Below are 15,093 nucleotides of genomic sequence, written 5' to 3'. Positions count from 1 at the left end.
GTTGTAATTCAGTCCCTCAATCAAGTTAGATCTTGATATATTTATATGAATACATGTAGCATCAATCTTTGAATATATTCCCCCCTGACTACGGCGATCAATACTGGACAGTCTCACAACACCCTCGGGTCTCTCCCAACATTAAGTTTAAAAATTAAGGGTAAATTGTGCGTTTAGTTCTTAAACTATTAGCTTTTATCCATTTTAGTACCTAGATTTTTAATTTTTTAAAAACATACCTAACATTTAATTTTTGTTTCATTTGAGTATCCGTCGTTAAGAAGGTTCCATGATTCAAAGGTCCCAAAACATCATGTCAAAACTCCTACTTCAAAACCTTTCTTTCCGTTTCCTCCCTAGATTTTCTCAAATTCCCAGTTTCTATCTGGTTCGATAGCTCCAAAACCAGTAGTAATGAGGGTTTTAGAGGGTTTCTATCTGCAGTTTTCTTCTTGTGGATTATCATAACTTTTTCTCAGTTAGGTTTACATTTTGCTGTTCATGAAGAAACAAGTAGTACCCGTCGGTCTTTCGGGCCACCCACAAGGAAATCCCGGTTTAATTTCGACAACACTGGTGCATTCCATGCGTCGCCATCAAGCTCATATCAGTTTTCTGGAATTGAAGATGATAAGAGGATAGTTCATACTGGTCCAAACCCTCTTCACAACAAGTGAACACTGTAAGCTAGCATGTTTTAGATGTTCATCAATGGTGGAATTCAAGCAACAAAAAAGAGTCTGTAAGAATCTTTCTTCTTCTTCTTCTTCTTGGACCAGCTTTTTTGTTGCGGATAGAATAGCTGTATAGATGAAGGAGAGAGCATTGATTTTGCGTTAGGCGATGAACTTTCAACTTTTAAAATTTTAAGGACAAACTTAAACTTATAAAAATTAAGAGACGAACGCATAATTTTAATAAAAAATATATATTATTTTTTAAAAATATATATAATAACTTTAAATTTTTAGAGGACGATTATCCATCTGCCCATCGATCCATCCTATTTATATGGCAGTTGAGTGTGTAGGCCTAGAAAAGGGAAGACAATGAGAAAGGCTAGTGTAAATGCTTTTGCTTCTCTTTTGTTGTGCTGTTTAATTTTCTTCTTCTTCTTCTTCTGTTGTACTGCTGCTGTGTACCATTCAATTGTATTAACTTTGAATTGTAATAGTCAATCATCTACTTTTGCTTTCTTCTGCAACTCTTGTGTCTGCCCACAACTTTCTGTCAAAAATATTTTAGACATTAAATGCATATAAATTTAAAATGAATTTATTTTCATGATAAACATGTTCTTATGTCAAATTTTATTATTAATTTTCATATTTTAATTTTGTTATTATATTGTTAATTATTTGAATTCCGTTTGATTTCTTGACGCTAGAGCATCTTCTTCCAAATTCTAACGGTGGAGAGATAACGGAAGCGGTAAATAATATATTTTGATTTCACAGTGATCGAACGATGATGATTATAGATTAGAAGTCATCTTTCTATACATTTTAAGTTAAAGTTTTGCGAGTTTTAAATATATTTTAAGAAAATCCAAAATGCACTACAGCAAAACTGATATGTAGCGGCGTTTTTAGCGGCGTTTGGAGAAGAAACGCCACAAAAGTTAAACATATAACAGCGTTTACAATTGTAGCGCCACAAATTGATAATTTAGCGGCGTTTGTAGTAAAAACGCTGCAATAGAGTTGATATATAACAAAAAACGCCGCAATAGAGTGGTAAATTAGCGACGTTAATACCACAAACGCCGCAATAGAGTATAAATTTTGCGGCGATTGAGCCAAAACGCCGCAATAGAGTGGTAAATTAGCGGCGTTTATACCATAAACGCCGCAATATATTACACATATAGTGTCGTTTATTCCTCAAACGCCACAATAGTGATAATCAATAGTGGCGTTTTTAGACAAACGCCGCAATAGTATTAATCAATAATGGCGTTTTTAGAAAAAACGCCGCAAAAGTGTTAATCAATAGTGGCGTTTTTAGACAAACGCCGCAATAGTGTTAATCAATAGTGGCATTTTTTTTGTATAAACGCCGTAAAATGTTAAATATATAGTCCTCCTTTTCTCCTACCTGAACCCTAAAATCATTTAAACTCTTCTTCCCTCAAAGATTCTTCTCTGGTACAACAACATCTCTCAAACGATTCCAAGCGTCGTCGTCGTTTGTATGTCCCGGCGACCAAATTGGGCCTCTCACCGATGAACTATAACACAATTGCACGGTTTGATCCATATAGAGTTTACAAGGACGAAAAACTTAACGATGCGTCGTCAAACAAGGAAAACAACTTTCCTACATCCTTTCCTCACAAATGACCAAAACTAAATTCTACTGAACAATATGGCGAAGACTGTTTATGCATAGCTTTAATGTTTCTAAATTGTAATGTATTATGTTGTTAAGCATTTTTATGCATACCTTATGTCTTTATTCAAATGTATGGTTGTTGTTACTTATATAAAACTACATATATCAGTGAATTTAGTAGATGTAGAGCAGAAATGATTAGTTGTAAAATGAACTAATATTATGTAAATTAAATGTTATTAGCGGCGTTTTGTATAGATTTACTTTTGCGGCGTTTGTATCCAAAAACGCCGGTAAAGAATAATATTTTAGTGGCGTTTTTTAGAAAAACGTCGTAAAATACTCTTAATTTTGTGGCGTTTGGTAAAAACCACCACTAAAAAGTTATACTTTAGTGGCGTTTTTTGATACAAACGCCGCAATAGAGTTGTTATTAGGTGGCGTTTTTTAATAAACGCCGCAATAGAATAGTTCCTTAGTGGCATTTTCGTAAAAAACGCAGCAATAGAGTAGTTCCTTTGCGGCGTTTTATTAGAAACGCCGTAATATTCTGATATATAGTGGCGTTTGTATAAACACGCCAGTATTGACATGTACAAACGCGACGTTTATGTTAAAAGCGCAGCCATTACATGCTACAGTAGCCGTAATAGTTAAACAATTTAATACCCATCGTTCCAAATCCCTAATTTTCCTACCCATTTACTAAATATCGTTCCTAACATTCTCTACCAGCGCAACCTTCTCCAGCAGCGCAAGCTTCTCCACCAGCGCAACCTCACGTTGCCGTTGACCTTGCGTCCTTGACAACCCTTCTCCAATTTGCGTCCTACCAAAAGTTTCTCCACCAGCGCAGCCTCAGAATCGAAACGGTTAGTCAACCTTGAACCATCGGTCGACCGAATTAAGGGTTGATTGATTTTTATTTTTTCAAATTTTATGACAATTAGTCAAAATCGAGGGATTGAGGGGGGGGGGGAAAGGGTATGAGTTGTTCAAGATGTGCACGAAACATTATCCTTAAGGATGTTGCGCAAGAATGCTTACCTTATAGGATTCAACGAACACTTCTACATAATAAAGAGAAGGAAGAGCAATAATATGTGAATACTCAGCTTAGTGAGATAAAAGAAGATAGCATAAAGCATAAATGCTTTATACTCTGCTATAATCACTTCTACAAATGTATAAGCTTTTGTAGCAAGTGGCAGGCAGTATGCCTCTTGCTTCTTCATTCCTGTGTTTCGCTTTCAAAAGATATATGGTCATTTTTATGCTCTATAATAAACAAATGGTGATGATTAATGGATACTAACCCTAAACATTTCATCACTAAAACTACATGTTCTGGTCCTGATGAATCAGGTTCAGGTTCATGTTTAGATTTTCTTTTTCACCTCCTCTCTGGTAGCAACTATTGATTGCAAAGGAATCTGTACTAATATTCTTTCTCCGCCTATGTGGTATTATTGGAGACGACCCACTTGACGTGACTCTACATTACCATACTTGCACTAAAACCACATTAAACTACTTTACAATATAATTAATTATTGAAAAGTATCTGTTTTCATTAATTTTTAGCAAGGGCTAGCTCTGGGATTACCTGAAACTCCATATATACTTACTTTATTCTTACCAGACTGGAAACCAAATTATGTGCAGAGCTGTATGTGTCGCTTTCATTTCAGGTTCATGTGAAGTTACATTGAGAGATTGACTTTGTGACATCCAGAATCTTTTTTCTCCTCTGCTCTTCTCTTTTCTTATCTTAAAGGGAAATGACCTAACATATATACTACTCACTCACTATATAGTATAACATAAATATTCTCCTTTTCTCATCACCACATTGCTATCACAGCTGATTGAAGCAATTCAATTCCACCCTGCTCTGCTTGTTTGTGGCTAAATAACACTATTACCCCTTTTCTTTTCGTTGTAGCCCACTTGATTCTCATATTTGTTTATACCAAGCATCCACGGGACGCTAAACTTACCTTAAGTACTACCCTTTAATCAAAAGGAGCACATTACAATACATGTATTCACATCCAGCTTGTTTACTTAAGATTAGACTTGTTAATGTAGGACGAGATTGTTTTGGGTTAGTTCAATCCGGATTAGATCCATTCATATTTTAACATCTTTTTTTTTTCAAGTTAGTTCAGTTTTGAGTTTGAGTTATATCGAGTTTAGATCAATTCAAATTCATATTATTCGTTTCTAATTATCAGATTGAATCGGCTTAAATTTGGATTTGAATTGATCAAGTTGAATGTGAGATCATGATGATATTTGTCTTCCTAACAGCGAACTCATTTCATAAACTTATTTTATTATGTAGGAAAAGTTATGGGAGATGGAGGAAACAAATGGCCTACAACTATACAATCTATGAAGAGATGGTAATGGCTGAGAAGAAGAAGACACATTGACAAAACTTTCCTAACATGCTCTGCCAATTTTCTATACACGTGTCATTTACAAGAGGTAATCCTTCATGGCAAATACTGTTCGAGACACTCTTTCAGATTTTGGAAAGTTACAGGCTTTGAAACAAATGAATCCATACCATTTGCGTAACACTCTCTGACAACGCATTTGCCGTCATCTGCAATTTTACAAACAATATTTGTTAGTGTATATACATACATACATATATAACGTGTTACAAATTTGTAAGTGAAGTAATCGATGCAAAATCAATAAGAAATAAATCACACACAAAAAGTAATATTTAACGTAGTTCGATTTCGGTTGTCTAACTTAAAAAATGAGAGAAAAAATCACTATGAAAACATAGAGACTACATATATTCAACCGTAAGCCAAAAGCAAATCGTGTTTTTATGCTCCCTAATGTTCAAATACATGAAATTTTCTTTTATCCATAAATTCATTGTTTTATTAAACTCTTCATCACTACAGAACACCTCTTAAACATAGATCTCATAAGGATTACAATTTACATGGATTACATAACTCTCATAATTCTCTCTCATAATCTTAAAACTTAAAACCTACTCTATATTTATAGAACTAAATAATTGATCACCAAGTTCCATAAGACTTCTTAATAAATGTTTACTTATTAAATAAAATTAATCACCAATTAATCTTCGACAATTAGAATTACATCAAACTGTAACTTATTTGCTTAATAAAATTTGGGTCAATACATAACATAGAGTAACATTATAACCATCAGAAAAGTGAACTATGAACGATATAAGTTCAATTTGAGGGAGTAAAAGAAATGAGCTCACCGCTATTATGGGAATTCGCTTTGTTGGAGGTATACGACCTGGTTGTGATGAATCTTGTTCTATTCCAACCTTTACTGCTGCATCCCAATTACCAGTTTCTTCAAAGGAACGAATTAGTCTTGTTGCTTGAAGGCCATCCATGACTGGCATGCAGACATCCTGCAAGATATATGAAGTAAACTAACTTTTAGAATTCAAATGCACGCAAGATATTTCATCTCTAAATATGGAATTTAAATGTTCATTTTGTTTTCAGATTAAGGAACTGCAAGATTCTGAAAGAATTACCATCAGGACGAGATCATAACTACGTTTCTGAACTGCACAGACAGCTTCGACGCCATTGTTCACGACATCTATTGTGTGGCCTAACTGCTTCAACATTGACTGTGCCACCATTACATTAATCTTACTATCTTCCACAAGTAGGATATTAGGCATTGAGGTAAAGTTTTTTGATACATCTTGACGCTATTGTGATGCTTTATATGTGATTACCATATATCTTTTGAAGCTTATTGTGGATGAAAGTTACTTATATTGAACTGATTTTTAATTAAAGCTGAAATGATTATAGCTCTTATTGCTGGTTGTTTGTATATATCTTTGCACATGTGACCAAGGGAGGTGTTAGAATGTTTTGATTGTGGGGTCAATTTGTTAATGTTAGTCCTGTACTGATGTTATATAATCATTTGTGTTTGTGAATTCAGGATTTTTAAAGCTCCAAATCAGTGAATATTACATTTGTGGACCCTTTGTTTGCACTTGTCTACTATTTTTTTCTTGAAAGGTTGATTCTCAGAGAGTTTTAGTGAACATTACCCAGGTAACAACTACATTTGAATTTGAAACCCCAGAAATACGAAATGGATAAGAGTTGGATGGATTTCTCAAGGGTAAGCGTCGAATATCGAAATGGAGTCGAAAATTTTCTAAATTTAGCTTTTCTGAATGCAAGCCAAGAGAATATGATTCTTTGCCCATGTAAGAACTGTGTTAACATTAACTGGCACATTCGTGAAGTTGTGTACGAGCATCTAGTTATTTTTGGATTTGTTCGGGGGTATAGAAAATGGATCTTTCATGGAGAGTTTGTATCAGATAGATATGCTTCCACGAGTTATTCGACTTATCCTGCTCCTTCTCACCATCCAACTTTTAGAGAAGATGACATGGAAGGGATGTTACGAGATGCATTTAATATGCACACTCATCAGCCGTATTTCACATTAAATTATTGTCAGAATGATGTTAATGATTTCATTGAGATTGGAAGAATTAGAAGTGCTGAAGAGCCAAATGGATAAGCGGCAAAGTTTTACAAGTTGTTGAATAAAATGAATGAACAACTTTATGAGGGATCAAAGTTTTCAAAGCTTTCTTTCTGCATTCGTCTTTTCCACTTAAAATGTCTGTGAGTGTGGACTGGTAACTCCTTTACGCAATTGTTGGAGTTACTAGGAGAAGTGTTTCCTTTTGCAAAAATCCCTCAATCATGCAAAGATATGAAGAAAATGATAAAAGATTTGGGTCTTGGATATGACAAAATTCATAGTTGTCCGAATGATTGTATGTTGTATTGGGGTGATCAAAAAAATCAGGACTCTTGCCATGTATGTGGAAAATCTCGATGGATGATTAGGGAGGCAGAAAATGTTACTGAGGATGAAGCTCAAGCACGATCAAGAAAGAATCCGATTAAGATTCTGCGATATTTTCCTCTCATACCTAGGCTACAAAGATTGTTTATGTCCACCAAGACTGTTGAGTCTATGAGGTGGCATCATGATGGAAAAACCGATGATGGATTATTATGGCATCCAGCGGATTCTTTAGCTTGGAAGTCATTTGACAACAAGTATCCAAGTTTTGCGAGAGATCCTCGAAATGTCAGGCTCGGTCTTGCAACTGATGGGTTTAATCCATTCAAAATCATGAGTACTTCGTATAGTACTTAGCCTGTTGTACTTGTTCCATAAAATTTTCCTCCCTGGATTTGCATGAAACAATCATCTTTCATCTTATCCATGATAATCCCCGGCGAGAAAGGCCCCGAAAATGATATTGATATTTACATGCAGTCACTAATTGTAGAGTTGAAACAGTTATGGGAAGGGGTCGAAATGTACGATGTGTTGACGAATGAGAACTTTAATTTACGCACGACTTTATTATGGACAATTAATGATTTTCCCATGTATGCAAATTTATCGGGTTGGAGTACCAAAGGTCGTTACGCTTGTCCTTGTTGTGCTGTAAAAACATGTTCGAAGTGGTTGGTTAATGGAAAGAAGTTCTCTTATATGGGACATCGTCAGTGGTTACCTGATAATCATAGATTTAGAAGTCAAAAGAATATGTTTGATGGTGATGAAGAGTTTCGAAATGCTCCTGACCAAACAACCGGCTCTCAAATATTCAGAATGTTGAAAAATATCAATTTTACTTATGGAAAGATGAATCAACCAAGTAGTGCACAATCAAAGAAAAAGGCAAAGCAAGTCAATGAAGAGGTTGAAGTTGACGAAAAAACTGATGATGAGTCTGATGAAGAGGATGATCCAAACGAGGTAGACTTGTGGAAAAAGAGGAGTATATTTTTCGAGTTGCCTCATTGGAAAAAGCAGATTTTGAGACATAATCTTGATGTAATGCATATTGAGAAGAATGTTTGTGAGAATATTATCGGGACCATTCTGAATGATGGCAGAAAATCTAAAGATAATCTTAAGAGTCAACTTGACTTAGTGGACATGGAAATTCGACATGATCTTCATCCGCAATTACGTCCAAATGGAAGAAATTTCTTGCTGCCTTCTATTCTTTCTCTTTCGAAGAAAGAAAAAGAAGTGTTTTGCATGGTGTTGAAGGATATAAAAGTCCTAGATGGGTATGCATCAAACATTTCTCGATGTATCAGTGTTAAAGATCGAAGACTTTATGGTTTAAAGTCACATGATTATCACATATTAATGCAAGATTTACTGCCAGTAGCTGTTCGTGGTTGCATGTCGAGTAAGGTGACGTCTTGTATCATTGAACTTTCAAATATAATGAAAGTCATATGTGGGAAAGTTCTAATGATTGAAGAACTTGATAAACTACAAGATCGAGTCGCCTTGACTTTATGCAACTTGGAGAAGATATTTCCACCTTCATTCTTCACAATTATGGTGCATCTGCTAATTCATCTTCCTCACGAAGCAAGAGTTGGTGGTCTAGTTTTCTATTGATGGATGTACCCTATAGAGAGGTGTTATTTGAATATCACGTTTCAAATTACTACTGATTATACCTCTTATTCAAATGTATTTACGTAGTATGTTGTTTTGTGTATAGGTTCTTGGGCAAGTTGAAGTCTTATTATCGTAATAAGCGTTATCCGGAAGGATCAATTGCTGAAGGGTATTTGGCAGAGGAATGTATGACATTTTGCTCTAGATATTTGGAAGATGTTGAAACAAGATGGAATAAACCAAATCGAAATGATGTGTTAAGTATTGATGACTTACCTCAACATTATTTCTTTGGAAGTTATGGTCAACCATTAGGGAAAGTTGAAATTGCACACTTAGATGACACGTTTTGGGTACAAGCACACCGATATGTTCTTTTCCATCACGATTCAATAGTTCCCTTTCGCACGTAAGTCTTTCAGACCCAATCCTAATGAAATCTCTTTATCTTTTATATTTATCAATTTTTAACGACGTAGTATTCTTTATAGTGAGTTTAAAGAAGTATTGAAATCTCGAGTACGCTCCCAAAGATTAAATCAGTGAGAGCTACATAAGTTATTCACAAAAACTTTTCATGAATGGTTAGGCCAGACGGTAAGCAACTAAATCTTACGGAACACTTATAAATTATATACGTCTTGCTTTTTATATCGACGTCAATGCAAATTAATTCACCATTCATGTGTAATAGGTTTGGAGTGGGAGAGAAGTTAGTGAAGAAGTTAAATGGATTTCTCAAGGTTCCTAATAGAATAGTTAAAAGATATAATGCCTTCCTCATTAATGGGTTCAGGTTTCACATGAAATCTCGTGAAAGATTAAGAAGGACACAAAATACTGGAGTCGTAGTTACTTCGTCAACTATAAGTTATGCTACTGTAAGGGACAATAATCCGCAGAAGGGAGAGGTCGATTATTATGGAAATCTTACGAACATTATTGAGTTAGATTATTATGGAAAACGAAAGGTTGTGTTGTTTCGGTGTGACTGGGTTGATGTAAACATATGTATAAAAAGAGATAAATTCGGGTTTACAATGGTGAATTTCTCTCGATTAATTCACACGGGTCAACGTTTGATGGATGAACCATATGTATTTTCTTCTCAAGTGAAACAATTATTTTATTGTCAAGATCCAATGGATGATGGTTGGTATGTTGTGCTTCGAAATACTCTCAGAGACTTGATAGACATCGGGGATGGAAGTAGAGATGACATTGAAACAAGATCAGAAAGTTTACCTCTACTACCACAAAACTTAGATGAAACTATCAGTAATACAACACAATTTCAATGGGTTCGGGAGGATGTTGATGAAGATATTTATGACAACTGACATTATATAAGACTTTTGTACGATTTTATATCTTCATTTATTTATTTATAATGTTATAACCTTTAACATGTTATCTTTCAATATATTCATTAATTAATTCATTTTTTATTACTCATGTTTGTTTATTATAGATATCATGCCGAGGAGAAAAATAAATAATTTGCGGGTTGTTCGAGCTTCTGAAGACCATGAAGAAAGAAATAACGAGGAATCGAATGCACCTGAGTCTTCTGAAGTTCCGGAAACTATTGAAGAAGATGTAGAAATTCAAAGTATTCTTCGAAACATTATTTACTACTTTGTTCATTTTCAAAACTAGCATTTAATAATTTCTTATATAGTTGAAAATGCTGGAACGCGCAAGACTCGAGGACGTACAACTTTGAAGGAATTATACCAACTTCCTCCTGGGCATCGTGTCAAAGTTTCAAGAAACGATGTCGGTCAACCTATTGGCCCAGAATCACGTCTTCTAGCAGGTTACTTAGGCATAGTTGGATGTAATGCGAATCTGTTACCGATCAATTACGAGTCATGGCGCGAAATGCCTAATAGTAACAAAAATCAAGCGTTGGATTTTGTTAAGGTAATAATGTCATTATAATACATACTCTATGGAAATTCAATACTAATTTATACTTACGGTGCACACTTATATGTTGTATAGGAGAAATTTTCTTTAAAGGTCTCTGACGATTATGTGAAGCAAACGTTAGGGAAGAGATGGAGGGATCACAAGAGCTCCTTAAAGAAGAAATACTTCAATAATGATCTCATCCTTGAAGAGAAGTTGCAAACAGTCACACCAGGAATGCTCAAGTACCAATGGGAAGATGCAGTCAGATTTTGGAGTTCACAAAAAGGACATGTATGATGTATTTTTCAAAAATAATTGTAACGAATTGTAAATCATCATTAAAAGTGGTTGTTTGACATTGTAGACCCGAAGTGTTGCTAGCAGGCAACAACAAAAGTTTACGCACACGGCTGGATCGAAGAGTTTTGCTTGTATAGCTCATTAGGAGGTATTATAGATTATTGAAATAGTTTTTTTATATTCCATGTACATACTAACTCATAGTAATTATATTATGGTACATTGTAGGAAAATACATATGGTTCTAAAGTTGGTCGAATCCAACTCTTCGACATGACACATACGAAGAAGGATGTCACTCCTATGACTGCTGACGCTGCAGAAATTATGGTATATTTTTTTGGTAGATGTTTTAAATTTACCTGATTTTATTTATATTTGTACCATGACATTTTTATTTTAAGTAATTATTCACTTTATTAGGAAAAATTGAGGGAGAAAAAGGCAGAGTATCATGTTACTGCTTCGAGTCAAGGTATTATTAATAATGATGACATTGAAAACCTAGCTATTAATAACGTTTTGGGTCATGAAAGATATGGTCGGGTGCGCTGTCAAGGATCATTCGTTACTCCCACCAAATATTTTGGATCCAGTTCATCACAGTACATGTCATCACAGTCCGGATCTTCCCACCAAAAAGTTTGTCGTTTAAAAGAAAAGTTGGCTGAGATGGATCAACAAATGGCTAAGTTGAAAGCGGAAAATGAAGCAAGGGAAGCAGAGAGAGCATCAGCAAAAGCAGCCAGAGCAGCAGCGACAGCACAGAGAGAAGCAGCATATCAACAAAGATGTGAAGAATTTGAAAAATGACTCAATGATATGATGCTGATATTCAGAAAACGCAACCCCAGAATCCATCATCGTAGTCTCATTTATGTTATGATCATTCTATTGAACCTTCTGTAACTGAACTTATATTACGTTAATGAAAACTTTTATTTATAACATTGGATTTGATGTTGTTTGTTATGGATATAGAGTTTGATATTATTATTGTTTTGTTTGTTGGATAATGGAACAGGTTGAAAAAATAGTTTTGGGGTAATCAAGCATAATTTTTAGGATTGTTAAATTTTGTGTTATTTAACGGCGCTTGTAAAAAAAACGCCGCAATATACCATACATTTAGCGGCGTTTTTATCCTAGAAACGCCGCTATATACAGACCCTGTACCGACATTTTTAACAGAAACGCCGCAAAACATCAATACCTATTGTGGCGTTTGTGAAAAAAACGTCGCAAAACATCAACACATACTGCGGCGTTTTAGCGAAAAACGCCTCTAAACATCATAACCTATTGCGGCGTTTTTATGACAAACGCCGCTAAATATTAACACCTATTGTGGCGTTTGTCACACAAATGTCGCTAAATATCAATACCTATTGCGATGTTTTTTGTGAAAAAACGCGGCTCTATTTTCAACGACGATTTTTACGACGTTTGTCTTAACGCCGCATGTATTTTTAGCGGCGCTTATAAACGCCGCTAAAAGTAAAAAAAAACGCCGCAAAAAGCCTGTTTTGCTGTAGTGATGATAGAATATGAGAGGATGATGAAACAATGCATTTTAGAGAGAAGATGTCAAAGAATGACAATATAGATATAACGACGTGAGATTAAAATGCAATTATAAAAACTTCAAATTATTGATAAGATGATAAAATAAAATAAACAAAATAAAGTAACTTCCATACCTCCATGTTGTTCTTAAATAGAATAACTAAAGTTTAGTAACCAGAAAGGAAATATGGTTAAAGTTGAGTGTTTAAAATCATAATTTACCCCAAACATTAATGCCCCGAAAAGAAAAGGATAAAAAAGTTGAAACTTGAAAGAATTCTGACACGTAATACTATAACTAGGGTTTTTTAGCATATGGTGAAGGTTAAAATTGCAGTACATATTCATAAAGTGCCATGCAAGTTAAAAGGTGTTAAAATAGATTAAAACTTATAGTTTAGGTATTACGTGTGTAATTTACTCATAAATATTTAGTGTAATTTAAAGGCTTAATACATTTATAGGTGCTTAAATTATACCTCAAATTGACATTTGGTGCTGGCAAAATCAACGAGATAATGCGTTGAAATTTTTTTTTTCACGAGATAGTGCTCTCGCCAGATTAATTGCTCAGATATGGTGATCTCTACAGTCCCTGGGGTAGGTCGCCATGCACACCCAGCGACCTACCAGGTCGCCATGCACGCCCCAACACGCTGGGCATCCGAGGCCATCCGACCGAGGCCATCCGAACGAACTATGCGAGGGCATCCGAGGGCAACCGAGCGAGCTATGCGAGGGAATCCGAGGGCAACCGAGCGAGGGTAGGTCGCCCGGAGTACATGGCGACCTACCCTCGCTCGGTTGCCCTCGGATTCCCTCGCATAGCTCGCTCGGTTGCCCTCGGATGCCCTCGCATAGCTCGTTCGGATGCCCTCACATAGCTCGTTCGGATGGCCTCGGATGCTCTCGGATGGCATCGGATGCTTTCGGATGGCCTCGGATGACCTAAATTCAATAATAAATTTCTATATATACACACAACTCTGTTAATCTTAAAAATTAAACAGAGAAACAAAGATGCCTAAAGGTATATTATAAATAAATGTAAATAAAATACAATAATAGACTAAAAATGCTTTAAAAATTGAATCTGAAAACACCACACTATTTGATTGCATGGCGACCTATCCTTTGCAAAACACCCCACAGGTCGCTCGGATGCCATGGCAACCTCCAAGGTCGCCCGGATGCCATGGCGACCTCCAAGGTCGCCCGGATGCCATGGCGACCTCCAATGTTTTGTTAAAATCCTAATGTTTTCTCCGTTACACTTTTAAGTGTCTACAGTTAAAAAAACACGTTAAGTGACATGTGTCGAGTTTAGATTTTTTAATCAATAGATTGAATAGGTTAATTGATTTGGTCTTATTCTCTCTTCTTTCGCCTCCATTTCCCATTCACAATTTAAAGTATTTTGCATGGAAAAGTATTCCACTCCTTTTCCTTGTCTGCAATTTTAACAAGTCCTGTTCCATTTTATAAATCAACTTGGTAGACCACTTGGAGAATCCAATTCCTTCTGCAATTTTCATCGAATCAACACCCGTCGATCGGCCACCACTACTTACCATTTTTTTATTATCTATTTGATAGTTTTAGTGCAAATTTCTTTGTTCTTTTAAGGGTTTCCTTGATCATCCTACATGTATATAAGGCAATCAGATGATCACAGTCAATCTGCAAATCACATTAGTTATTGTACCTTGGTTTCCAAGCTACAGCCGTGGAAGTGAAACCATGGCTCAAATTAGGAAGATGGATTGCCAAGTAGTGATCAAGTCATCGGCTGATAAGTTGTAGGATGCGTTCCGCACCAAAGCCCCATCTCTACCAAAAATGTCGAACGGGTTAATAGCCGATGTTAAACTTCTTCAAGGTGATTGGAACTCCGTCGGCACTGTCAGACTGGTCTTATGTTTCTCAACGTAATGGCCTTCGTATTTTCTATTGATAATCTATTTCAGTCTCTAAAATTTTGCGTTCGTTCTTGTACATACACATTTTGTATGAATAATCAATACTAATCATGTGCGATGTCGTCCTCTAGGTAAGTCTCAGGTGGTTAAAGAGATACTCGAGGACGCGGACGAAGAGAATAAGAGAATGGTTTTCAGATTGGTGGAGGGTGATCTCCTGCGTTCTTATGATAACTGGAGGAACATCCTTAACATCAGGCCAACCGGTGAGGGAACCTTGGTGAAGTGGACAATGGAGTTCGAGAAACAGAACCAGGACATCCCTGATCCTGTCGAGTATGCTGCAAGCCTGATCGCTTTGACCCAGAATATCGATGCCTATTTTCTTAATACCTCAAGGTCTTAAATGTACTCCTATAGTTGAGAGACTCAACAAAGCAATTCCCTATAGTCGGATGACTCAACAAAGTAGTATCATATAGTCAAGGGACCATTTGTGTACTTTACCCAAAAAAACATATGTTTGCATATAGATTATTTCTGATCGAAA

The 15,093-nt window shown here is 35.7% G+C and overlaps 1 protein-coding gene across 1 annotated transcript; it reads left to right on the top strand.

Moving 5' to 3' along the window:
* The first annotated feature begins 14,344 nt into the window (after window positions 1-14,344).
* On the top strand, window positions 14,345-14,975 carry LOC120197220 (kirola-like). The gene is made up of 2 exons (XM_039198822.1): window positions 14,345-14,552; window positions 14,675-14,975. The coding sequence occupies exons 1-2, from the start codon at window positions 14,486-14,488 to the stop codon at window positions 14,947-14,949; spliced, it is 342 nt and encodes a 113-aa protein (XP_039054753.1). The 5' UTR covers window positions 14,345-14,485; the 3' UTR covers window positions 14,950-14,975.
* The last annotated feature ends 118 nt before the right edge of the window (window positions 14,976-15,093 follow it).

This window comes from Hibiscus syriacus, unplaced genomic scaffold, assembly GCF_006381635.1.
Source record: "Hibiscus syriacus cultivar Baekdansim isolate YM2019G1 unplaced genomic scaffold, ASM638163v2 tig00117047_pilon, whole genome shotgun sequence".
Taxonomy (NCBI): Eukaryota; Viridiplantae; Streptophyta; class Magnoliopsida; order Malvales; family Malvaceae; genus Hibiscus; species Hibiscus syriacus.
This window is presented reverse-complemented; position numbering and strand designations above follow the sequence as displayed.